The sequence below is a fragment of the Mus caroli genome, unplaced genomic scaffold, assembly GCF_978045245.1.
Source record: "Mus caroli unplaced genomic scaffold, Mus_caroli_1 scaffold_9, whole genome shotgun sequence".
Taxonomy (NCBI): domain Eukaryota; kingdom Metazoa; phylum Chordata; class Mammalia; order Rodentia; family Muridae; genus Mus; species Mus caroli.
Genome location: NW_028227264.1, coordinates 30,952,991 through 30,966,147, shown reverse-complemented (window position 1 = coordinate 30,966,147; position 13,157 = coordinate 30,952,991). Strand labels below are relative to the sequence as shown.

At 34.1% G+C, this 13,157-nt stretch overlaps 1 protein-coding gene and 1 long non-coding RNA gene across 2 annotated transcripts in view; one reads left to right on the top strand and one right to left on the bottom strand.

Moving 5' to 3' along the window:
• Nucleotides 1–13,157, top strand: part of LOC115032171 (uncharacterized) — an 88,593-nt gene that overhangs the window by 19,108 nt on the left and 56,328 nt on the right. Inside the window, exon 2 of the long non-coding RNA XR_015048383.1 lies at nucleotides 11,414–11,595. This is a non-coding gene — a long non-coding RNA (uncharacterized LOC115032171). The remainder of the gene's footprint in view (nucleotides 1–11,413; nucleotides 11,596–13,157) is intronic.
• LOC110303552 (triadin) overlaps nucleotides 779–13,157 on the bottom strand; it is a 172,788-nt gene continuing 160,409 nt past the window's right edge. The window contains exon 9 of the mRNA XM_085842740.1: nucleotides 779–906. Coding sequence (XP_085698866.1) covers nucleotides 779–906 — 128 coding nt within the window. The remainder of the gene's footprint in view (nucleotides 907–13,157) is intronic.

Here is a 13,157-nt window from a genome sequence, read left to right as displayed (position 1 = left end):
CAAGACACTTGAGACCACAGAGAATAGGGAGGCCTGCCTGGGTGGTATGGGATGGGGTGGGGACATACTCTTGGAGATGGGGAAAGAGCAATGGGGTGAGGAACTGTTGGAGGGCAGACCAGAGGGGGGATAACAACTAGACAGTAAAAAGGATTAATTTACAAGAGAAAGGGGGAGGGGGAGGGGGAAATCTCTGAGCTCTGGCTATTTGTTGCTATGGCTCCTTAGCCATTATTGACCTGCCTTCTCATATTATAGCAAAAATAAACTTTCTTCTGTGAAAAATGTCTCATTTTGAAGAATTATTATTGATAATAACTACTTGTTGCAACAGCACTTATAAACTAAATATGATTGTATCCTTTTCACATATGTAGTGTTCCCATAATATTTTAATAAAATCTAGAAGGCAGCGCTCATGAGAAGTCAATTTAAATAATTTCAAAGTTTAGATAATTTGTAACATATGGAGCTCAAATTCAGATGCTGTCACCTGAGTCTTTAAATGCCATATTTTCTAAGTGATGTTAAAACTATAGGATGGCAAGGCATATTGATTATTTGATAATTTTTGATGTTAGTTTCCTAGCAGTTCACTGGTCTTCCTCTGAGAAGATGGAGTTCAACCATCTGACATTCTAAGAAAATTTTATATTCTAGAAAGACTTCAATTGAAATTTCAAGAAAACAAAACTTTAACTTACAAATACAATTGTGTAAGAAAATATTGGACATTTTATTAATGTTATTATTCTGTTTTATTGTTATAGATTCATTTTTAAAATATGCAATGGAAATATTTATGTAGGAGAAAACACCACAAAACTAAGTACTTGCCTTCAAGGGCCGGTGTTGACAAAGCAGGTTTGGAAGGTGTCGATGGTGGTGGCATAACTGGGCTTTGTCCTGTACATGCAAAGCAGAAGATGAAAAAAAATGTTAATACATTTAACATCCAGAACTAAAATAGGTATATCTAATCCCTGTATGCATCATTCATAATTCTGAGTTATAAATTAATATTCTTATGCAGGGAAACAAAGGTTCTGAGATGACATCTTAGGGGTGATGCTCTCACAGAGTCTACCATATTTTGTGCTATTTCTGGACATACTATTTTTCACAGATGTATCCACAATGTCAGATACCTTCATTGGATTACATTAATAGAAAATATATGTGTGCTCATATAAAGCAATTTATTTTCAATGTGTGTTTTCAGTTATGGAAACTAAAATCATAGATGCTGAGGGGGATTCTGATCTGCAGAAAATTATCATTTTTTATTTAAAATAATCTCTCAAATGATATAGTAGGGCAATGAAAGAAGGTTAAAATTCATAGCCTTTTGATATTGAACAGGTACCTTTCTTCTGTCAAAATAAATGACCTGCAGGCAACTAAATAATGAGCCAAAGTTAAAATATATTCACTTTCATAGGAACTTGAAAGGTTTTCTCAAGTCCCTGGACTCATTATCAAGTGAAACCACAAAAGTCCATAACTGTTTACAAGTTGTTTACCACCCTGGGTGATTTCTTTAACTAACCACTACCATTAAAGCCATTAACTGTAAATATTAACTATCACATGAAGCCATAAGAACTACTTGCATGAAGTTTTTATTATTAATTGCCAACTCATAAGCTCCTGCTATATGGTTTTGATATAGGAATTGACAGAAGCATGGATACTGTTGAAAAATCTCACTGGCAACTAGATACTATCAAATATTAACAGACAAGCCTGCTTACTAAGAGGATTTCAGTTTTGAAATTGCTGAAAATTAGTTCTGTGCAGCTTATTATGGTTTAGCTAATGAAACAGAGTTTTACACTTACCACATCCCATGCCTACATGGAATCTAGCCTTTATTCATTACAGCATTTTCTTTTATTTGTTACCTTCATACTGAATGACTTATGAATGTATTCAAGTAGGAACAAGCAGCACAGACCAGTGCATTACAGATCATATACCCAAAGAATATAACACCATATTTTTTTATTTTTTTCTCATGGCATGGGAATAAAAGCTGATACATAACATAAAAATTCCTAACCTATATTTTCTACATCTATGTTTTCTATATCTGTACCTATCTACCTGTCTGTATATGTGTGTATGTAATGTTGTTCATAAGAGATTCTTCACAACAAAATACTTTAGTATTCTCTGCGAAATGGCTGACTACTTTTAGAATGAAGGCTCAGCAGGTAAAATCACTTTTGTGCAATCATAAGAACCAAAGTTTGATTTCCAGAACCCACATGATTGATTCTTGTTTCCAGCATTGCTATGATGAAATGGGATGATGTCCTGGCAATATTTCCTTTTGTCATTCTGACAGAAGTTAAGGATAGTGGGTAATAGAGGGATCTCAATTGAGAAAATGCACCTATCGGATTTCCTGTACACAAGTGTGTAGGGCATTTTCTTAATTAATGATTGATAGTGGAGGGCTCAATTCACTGGGTGTAATGCCACCCCTGGCCTTCTGGTCCTGGATTATGTAAGATAGCAGTCTTTAGCAGAGAAGCTATGGGGAACAAGCCAGTAAGCATACTCTTCCATGGCTTCTGCTTCAGTTCCTACTTCCAGGTTCCTCCCATGAGTTCCTGTCCTGACTTTGCTCACTGATAATATGTGATCTGGAAATATAAGATTAAATAAGCCCTTTCTTCCCCAAGTTGTTTATGACCATGGTATTTTATCACAGTAAGAGAAAACCTAACTGAGACAGAAATTGGCATAAGGACTAGGGCACTGCTGTTGCAGACCTGTTGATTTGTTTTTAGGGTTATGGAACAACTTTTGAACTTTGACCTAGAGAAACTACTGTGTGTTAAGAGTTTAATCAGATACCAAGTGAACTTAGAATATATAAGAGCAGTGAAGATAATGTAGGCTGGTTTTGTGAAGTTTTATCGGGAATTTGGAGGGTCCCTAAAGGACTCTATCAGCGTTTCTGGTTGAACTGGCTTTGATTAAGAAAGAACTGGAGCCAATAATATAAACTCTTCTGGGAAGTGTTTCTTCAGGGTTAGCACAGCAGCTGTGGTCCAGAGCTGCACCTTGTACGGGACACCAAACTTGGTAATATGTAAGTATCCCCAAGTGGTATTAGTTTTTGAAGGCATGAAGGGGTTATGAAGAAGAGATGAAGCTTGGCACTATGGAAGGCTGTAAGTGAAGGTTCAGCTACAGATGTGGTAGAAGCTAGAGGATTGAACGGATGGGGAAGAAAAGTTCAGGTTTGGCACAATGTAGCATGTAGAGCACCTAAAGATTACCTAGAAAAGGCTAGTATAAAGACAGCATGTTAGAAGTGAAGCACATTAATGTAAGAGAAAACTGTGCTATGGATACCAGAGCCAGAGAAGTGGAACTTCGAATGCCCTTTTGAGCCCCTATGATCTGAGTGGGTACTAGATATTAAGCATTGAACTTTCTACAATGTTGAATTTTGATTTAGCTTTAGTCTAATACTGACAGCTATCTGGCATCTGGCACTGGTTCTTACTTCCAGGATAAAAAAGTATGTACGTTATTTTAATTTTTTTCTATTTATTTTATGGGAGACTACAGTTAAGTGACTGTGAAATATTAGAGAGAAATTTGAAAGAGATATTTGGATGTCTTAAAGGACTGAAGTTTTAAAACAATAATAACCAATCAAAGACAGATGTGAAGGAATCAGCATCTCCTGGTGTTCAGAGGTCAGTTTGCCTGACCTACATAGCGACAAATGGATCCTGTCTCAGACAATATGCAAGACAAGGACTGACACGAGTTTTTCCCTATCCTTCAAACTCACACTGTAGCCTGTGCACATATTCACTCAGATAAATGAGCATGTTTACATGTGAGTGTGTGTGCTCACATTCATGCACACGCACACACACATTCATTCAAAATAATAAAATGGCTAACTGTTTGGTTACAATGCAGATAGCACAATGAGGAAATACGACCACAAGAAAAAAGTAGGAGATGCCAAACTGCTGCTTTCCTCCATTATAGTAGGAACAGATAGCCCTAATAGGGAAATTATTAACCTAAAATATACTTGTTATGATGAACCAAAATTAACCAGCTAAGTGATACTAAAATTATAAATTAGCAGCTCAATACAGTCTTAAAGAAAAACTCTTTCTATGTTCAAATACTGTCAAAGAATTATATTGAAACCATACCCTTTATAGACATATGCTAATAATTAGGTATTATAAATATTTAACTTTACTGCAATATTAGATGTATGACATAATTTTAAAATAAAGGTAAAGTTGTTTAGTATAAAGACAGCATGCTAAATACTAGTATGAATTTAAGTGAGAGTTAAGATTTACCACCTATAGGCAGAGCAAACTTGAAAGTCTCACAGCTTTGCCAATCCTTAGTTTGGGACATTATATGTGAGAATAGTCTTTAAGGTTGTTAAGAGGATTAAATTATGAAGTATCTAATTCATACAAAAGACTCAAAATATTACTTCTTTGTCCCATAATGTATTTACAATTTAAGTCCCATATATTTATACAAGGGGATTTGAAGCTATCTTTTGAAATAAGAAAACAAAAACAAAGATAAAATTGAATATGACAGATACTAGAATACATTTATAGAAAGGCTTATAATTTTATTAGATATATATTCCTTTGGAGATTCTGACTATTGATACTTTCTAAAGAAAACATTTAGATTCTTGAAATGTACATTGTGACTCTAAAGGTGCCCTTCATTTTAAAAGCATTTGCTTGAAAAATCTCAAACATGTGAGTTTTCTTTATTTCTGTACCTTGCATGATTTTGGCTGGCTTATTTCCATAATACCTAAATGACCTGTTTATAAGCTGCTAATATTTTAGAATTGGTTGATTTTTTTTTGGTCACATTGATTGGTTTGTAATATAATTTTGTTTTCAAATAAGTTATTGTTATTTCCTTTTGTATAGAATGTTTTCATTTGCTTTCAGTCATAGAAGTATAAATGTCTTCAGTGAACCCACAAATTGATAAGGATGGGATTTTTAATCTAAATCCTTTTATTTTTGACATTTTATTTTTCACATTGATTGTTTTTTTTTTTTTTTTGGTCACATAAGTCAATTTTATTGTTTTGGAATTAATCAGAGTCTATAGGACATAGTTTACATATATTCCGCATCTAAGTGATTGACATTTTCTTTACTAAAATGAAGATTAGGATGAGCCAAGTTCTCAAGTAAACTGGGAAGTTAGGAGTTAAATTCAGATTTCAGGAAGGAAGATACAATTCACTGTATGAAAGTTTAGTCTTTCTACTTCATAGTGAAGCCAGTTCCATACATTGTGTGCCAATGGTTAAGGAAAAGGATGCCTCTGAGGTCTTACAAAGACTTTATGCTGTAGTCCTTCACTGCAGTTGACTTGAGGCATTGAGTGTTAAATTAGACTGGTGAATACTTTGGTAAGACTTCCAGTGCTACAGTCTATGGAGAACCATGAATTATGGATGGAAAACCTATAAGAATATCTACTCATTGAGTTAAAATTCACTTACATGTTTTAAAAATAAAAGGATTTAGATTAAAAATCCCATCCTTATCAATTTGTGGGTTCACTGAAGACATTTATACATCTATGACTGAAAGCAAATGAAAACATTCTATACAAAAGGAAATAACAATAACTTATTTGAAAACAAAATTATATTACAAATTTGTAACTATTTTGTCACTTGTAAAAATAGTTATGAAGTCTACAGTTAGGATTAATTGAACACTAGTTTATATTTTCAGGTAGGACATGTAATTATGGTAATAACACATGTTAATGGGTCAACATTGACTTTCCATACTGAGTATTTCAATCCTCTACTCTGGATTGTTAGGGCACTTGTTTATAGAGGAAGCCACTGACCAGCATGCATTGGCAACTATGTCTTCCTATATCTCCTTTCAACCCCAAGGTCACCCTTGTGGCTCTGAAAGCAGAAAGGTATACTATTGCACAAGAAGATAGGAGATTTGGAAGGACACCAGAGAGAAGTTGAGAGAATATTAAAAAGGAAAGGGGAAAAGAAAGAATAAGAAAAGAAGCTAAAATATGTGCAAGCTACACACCCAAAAGACAGTGACACAGAGACATATTTCATTGGAAAATAAGAAGAAAAATAGTGTCATGGAAGGAAAAGTTACTCTCACTGCGAATTTGTTCTTTGCCCTACATCAAAATCATCCAATTTCAGATTTCTTTACACTGATATCTTCGGTTGTTTTAAAAAGTGATTTACTCCTTCATTTAGTGACAAAGGATCTTAGTATTAAAAATGTGTTTCAGAGCTTATGATGTAAGCTATATAACTTGTTTTGGACATGATTTATTGAATACTCTCCAAGGTTTATATTTCATGATTTCATATGTTGTGAATTCACAGCCATCTATTCATGGGATCCTTTCTTTTCATTTCACATAGCATACATAGGGTCTGCATTGATTTGTCCCATATATGGGTATATGGGACAAGGCATGGATATAATGAGAGATTGAACACATAATAGTGATGTTGGATGCTGGTCTGGTCAAGATAGGTTACAGAAATTCATTAATTCATAAAATGCCTGGAAATGCCTGGCAGAAATTTCTTACAGAAGTTAGGCAACAAGCAAAAAGAATTTCCTTAACTTGGTGATAGGCAAATAAATGTTTTTAAAGTATTATGATTATTACATAAAGTCTACCTAGGCTTTGGAAACTTCTTATGAAGATTATAATAGCAATAACAATCATTGAATACAAACAAGCCCTATTAACATGAAGCTTATGTCAGTTCAAAAGCAAGGCTTGAGGTCAACAAGGAAAACGATTTTTTTCAGATCATGGTAACCAACATAAGGTATTGAACCCGAGAGTGACTGGGGAATAGTTGAAACAAAGCTGACTCCAAGAGCTTAGTGTGAGCCCAAAACAAGCCTGCTGACCTGTATGGGGTTATGTGCAAATTTGACGGGCCTCAAGAAGTGTCTTTCTTCCTAAAAACCATATGACGCTCTTTTATAGTTTAGCAGGATTGGAACTCTGAAAAGATCACAGAATTGAAAAGTAAAGGACTTGTTTTGTTTGTTTGTTTGTTTGTTTTTTAGAAACAATAAGAGATGCTTCAGGAAGTCAAATGCATGACACTGAAAAGAACAAAGTAAGATGCGCATTGATAGCCTAGAGCAGAAGGTCACACATTCATGCAATAAATACTTAGTGCTTATTATTTACCAATAACTTCTCATAAACAAAACTATAGCATACAGACAAATTCCTTGGTTTATAGGTCAGAAATGCTAGTTGTGCTAAATAAAATGAAAAAAAAAACCTATTCAATAGATAAATTATAAAAAACTGCCTTACAATAAAAGTTACCATTTGATAGTTATAGGGGATGGTATTCAAAGTCATGGGTTGATAATTTTGAGTGTATGGTCAAAGGAAATTAAGTTGTAGAGAAGTAGGTAATTCAGAGTACGTTTCCAAATAGATCTAATGGGTTTTTCTAATAAATGTAATATGGTATGTGAAAGAAAATGAGATTGATTCCTGATTTTATCATTGTTCCATATATTTTATGCCTTGTTAATGTCTCAATTACTGGTGTTCGGATGTAACCGAAACAGATGCAGATGGTAGGTGAGGAACATAAAGAAATGACTTCACAATTATGCTGGAGCATCTAAGAGCAAATTGAGATACCAGTGGAGAAAAGAGAAAGAAGAGCAGATTTTCCATTTTCCAAGCTACTTGTTTTTATTAAAAACTAGTTTAGCCATCTCTACCACCTTTCCAGTGTATATGCAAAGAGGTGCATTAAGGTCAATCTACATACATATAATTTTTTAGGGGCAACCAATGATACAACTTGTGAGTTACTTCATTCTTAAGATGCTTTACTTTTAGAATTTTGTTTTTGTTAGTCTGTTTTTGTCATGGTTTGTTTTTTGTTGTTGTTGTTTTTTAAGAAAATAGAATACTGATCCTAAATTGGCTGCACCATTCTACTCTCAGGCATGTAAAACCCCCAAAGCTTCACCTTTTAAAATAAAAGAGCATCACCAAAGAAAGCACTAATACTTTTTGTGTAGTTTCTTTGACCCCTTATAAAAGTCTTCTCTAATATATCCATGTATTATTATATATTTGCCTATTCACTTTGATGGGAAGCAAGGACTGGGAACCAAATACATATTTCATATATTCTTTTGATTAGAAATGATAAAGGTAATATTCATGTTTTTACGTTCTCATATCAAATAGATGAAGTAAAACTAACTTCCCATGGAACAGCTAACTAATGAAAGAAAATGAGATTGATCCTAACTTTATTATTGTTCTATTTATTTTATGCCTTGTTAATGTCAGAATCCCTGGTGTTCTGATGTAACAGAAACAGATGCAGAGAATCATAATTGTAGAAACTAGGGTTATAAAGGGTACTTTAAAGTTAGCCATTCCCACTCCATAGATCTCAAGAGAGCTAGACAGTGGTCTCTGGAAGCATAATTACATAAAATAAGGACACATATTGAGTTCAAATTCAGTTTTAAATTAAAGAGGTTTTTTGTTTGTTTACTTTATGTTATTCTTTTGTTTCTTTAATAAAGTCAGAGTAAATGGCAGTTACCTTGATGCCATACCTAATTCATTATACTTGAAAGATCTGTTTATGTTCTATAGTTATGTAGTTTTGGTGTTTTTCTTGGGCTAGCCTTATACATAGGCTTATATTAAACCACAGAGGAGGTTCAGCAGCTTCTTCAATTGATCTCCAGAAGACCTGACTCTTTCCACAGAAAAAAAAAAAAGGTGTTAAGTGGGCTCTCCTCAAGACTTTCAGCATTATTTCCTTACATAGTGTCTAGGTATATATGGATGTACAGGTGTGTGTTTATGAGGAACCCAGAAGCCAACCTCATATTTGTTTCTCATGTGCCGAGGAAAAGAAAAGATACAGGTAAGAAGTAAATGGTATTTGTAATTTTCTTTCAGGGTAAAGGACAAATGTAGAAGACAAGCAGAGATAGTAATGAGCCTGTTTTTCGTTAAGGACTTCTACCTGTTTGGTTGTCTTTTCCTGTTTTTCTTTAAGGACTTCTACCTGTTTGATTGTGTTATCCTGTTTTTTCTTTAAGGACTTGTAACTCTTTAGCAATGTTCTTCTGTAATTATTTAAGTGAGTTATTAAAGTCTTGATGTCCTCTACCATCATCATGAGATATGCTTTTAAATCCAGGTCTAGCTTTTCGGGTGTGTTGGGGTGCCCTGGACTGGGCGAAGTGGGAGTGCTGGGTTCTGATGATGGTGAGTGGTCTTGGTTTCTGTTAGTAAGATTCTTACATTTACCTTTCGCCATCTGGTAATCTCTGGAGTTGTTATAGTTGTCTCTGTTTAGAGATTGTTCTTCTGGTGATTCTGATTACCATCTATCAGCAGACCTGGGAGACAGGCTCTCTCCTCTGTGTTTCAGTGGTTAGAGCACTCTCTGCTGGCAAGCCAAATTAGTCTGATTGCTTTCTCAACGAAAAATAATAATTAAGACAAGATATGGGTCCTGCTGTGAACTTATGTAAGGGAAACCTAGGTACATTGAGAATGGAAGGATCATTTGAAACCTGGAGGTTGAATGTACTGTGGGCAACATAGTGGGAGCTAGTAACACACAAAAAAGCTGACATTAATTTAATAGCAACTTTTTTATATGTGCAGAACACATATGCCCCATTTACTATGAAATCATTCAATGAATTCTTTTCACATCTGAAGAATTACAGCTTTTCAGTGATGAAACTGCTTATAACATAGTTATTTCCAGTCATTATTCAAAGATTGGTTCTATTTACAGTTTTTGAATTGAGTCCATATTAATACACTCATGACAGTACTTGACTGCTCCTAACATCACATATGCTTTACTCCATGATTCTCCAAGCATCAATGATTTTATTCATTTTCAATTTATTTTAAGTCTGCAGTAGACTATACCTATTGTGATCCTCAATGTCTATTAATTAAATAAAAATATTTATTAAAATGAAATCAATGACTAAATGAAGGAGCAAATCAATGAATGTATGAAAGCTAATTGCTGAGTTAGCATGCTGTACTTAGAATATTTTATTATGTATAAGCTGAATTTTACATTTTCAGTTCTTAATAGAATGGGAAATACTTTCAAAACATATAAGAAAATTATTACTTCAATTATTTGCAAATCTAAATTGTTTAATCATTATTGGAGGAAGCTTATTAATTGTTTAGCGTATAATATCCATCACTTCAGTGAAACATTAATATGTTTGTCATAGGTTGTGGAAATGTCTAAGCTCAAGCTAAAAAATTAAGTATTCATGAAACAGTTCACACATAATATAACATTTTAATATATTCTAAATATCTAATTTTTCCCCTAACTGGCAAGAATATATGATTGTTGTGTATTTTAATCTATACACTTTCACCTCCATACAGGTAACCTGAGTATTTCTGAGCATAAAGGTGGCTCATGTTTTACTGAGAAAATCAAAGAATTTGGAGAGCTTGAATTTCATCTGATTTCTTTTTATAATAATGAGCCAAATGCACAGAATTGGAACATTTGCATCTTTCTACAAACTCAAATTGCATTTGTGTATGACTGAAGGAACAGAGGATGAGTAAAGTATTTAAAGCTATATAAATTAATCTTAAAAGAAGTCTAGAATTCACTACTTGGATAAGACTTTTCAATTAATGGAAGATTCATATTATGGGACAGTTATGTGTAATTATGGAGGAGAAATCTATTATATATATTATGTCATATCAATTTAATAAAACATTGTACATTCTATAGTCTACAATGTAATAAGATAATATTAATAATGGGTGTTTTACTATATTTCCCATTAGGGTGACTTAAAATACATGTATCACACATCTTGACTATAGGTTGGAATTATTATCAAAAGATAGTAAATTCAAATTAAGACTCTGGAGTCTTTTTAAGTATAAAAATATCTATCAATCTTTATGGAATTGAGTGTGCACATTTTCTATGATATTAAATGTTAGGGGTGGTTATAGGATAAAATTTTGTGCTTGGAAAATATTTAATGTATGATGTTTGTAAGTAAGTGAGGAACACAATTACATTGAATTTTAATATATGTGATTTCAAATAAAACTATACCATGCAAATTGGAGTTAAATTTCTAATTACATTTATGTATTGAGGTATACCTCTTCTCGTAAAGGCTAACATACTAACTAAATGCTATTAAGATATTATTCATTTTGTTCATTGATCATTAATATAGATAAATTGTTTATAATAATATTATTTACTAGTCAAGTAATTGCTACAATTAATAAGTGAATATTGGTAAATTTTGATCTTGTATCCCAGGTATCTCAAAGACCAGTCCACACAGGAGAACACACTGGTTGCAGAAGCAACAGAGCTTCTTGGACAGTGTCCCTTCAGGGCTTCATCTTCAGCCAGGAGGCAGACTGAGACCCAGACCTCTGCACAGCTTCCCTGCCAAAGAAGAGTTCACTTTCAGGGAGGGATCTGACCCCAGAGCTCAGGTGAGAGCGCCATCTTGTATCTCAGGTCTCTCAGAGACTAGTTCACAAAAGAGCATTTGGGATGCAGAAGCAAAAGCGCTTCTTGGACAGGGTGCTTTCAGGCCTGGAGGAAGAGCTGAGCTCCAGACCTCTGTGCACCTTCCCTGCAAGAGAAGAGCTTGCCTGCAGAGGGTGCTCTGACCACTGGGACGCAAGAGAGAGTTGGACTCCCAGGAGTGCTGACAGAGGCTAAAAGAATCACAGGAGAAATAAGCTCTAGCCAGACACAGCTAGAACATCTAACACCAGAGATTACCAAATAGTAAAAAGCAAATGTAAGAATCTTATTAACAGAAACCAAGACCACTCTGCATCATCAGAACCCAGTACTCCCACCACAGCGAGTCCTGGATACCCCAACACACCAGAAAAGCAAGATTCAGATTTACAATCATATCTCATAGAAAATTTTAAATAGGGCATTAATAATTCAATTAAAGAAATACAGGAGAACACTGCTTAAACAGGTAGAAGTCCTTGAAGAGGAAGCATAAAAATCCCTCAAAGAATTACAGGAAAACATTGCTAAACAGGTAGAAGTCCTAAAAGAGCAAACACAAAAATTCCTTAAAGAATTACATAAAACACAACCAAACAGGTGATGGAATTGAACAAAACCATCCCAGATCTAAAAGGAAAGTAGAATCAATAAAAATAAAAAAAAATTAAAAAAAGAACACTAACAGAAACAACTCTGGAGATAGAAATCCTACGAAAGATATGAGGAATCATAGATGTGAGCATCAGCAACAGAATACAAGAGATAGAAGAGAGAATCTCAGGTGCAAAAGATATCATAGAAAACATGGACACAACAATCAAAGAAAATGCAAAATGCAAAAAGATCCTAACTTAAAACATCCAAGAAATCCAGGACACAATGAAAAGACCAAACCTAAAGATAAGAGGTATAGATGAGAATGAAGATTTTCAACGTAAAGGGCCAGTAAATATCTTCAACAAAATTATAGAAGAAAACTTCCCTAACCTAAAGAAAGAGATGCCCATGAACATACAAGAATCCTACAAAACTCCAAATTGACTGGACCAGAAAAGAAATTCCCCCAACACATAATAATAGAACAACAAATGTACTATAAAGACAGAATAGTAAAAGCAGAAAGGGGAAAAGGTCAAAAAAAATATAAAGGCAGACTTATTAGAATTATACCAAGATGGACATGGTGGTGCATTCCTTTAATCCCAGCACTTGGGAGGCAGAGGAAGGCAAATTTTTGATTTTGAGGCTAGCCTGGTCTACAGAGTGAGTTCCAGAACAGCCAAGGCTACACAGAGAAACTCTGTCTCGAAAAAACAAAAACAAACAAACAAAAAAAGAGTTACACCAGACCTCTCTCTAGAGACTCTGAAAGCCAGAAGATCCTGCCCAGGCTACTATACCCAGCAAAACTCTCAATTACCATAAATGGAAAAAACAAAGTATTGCATGATAAAACCAAATTCACACAATATCTTTCTACGAATCCAACACTTCAAAGGATAATAAAGGGAAAACTCCAACA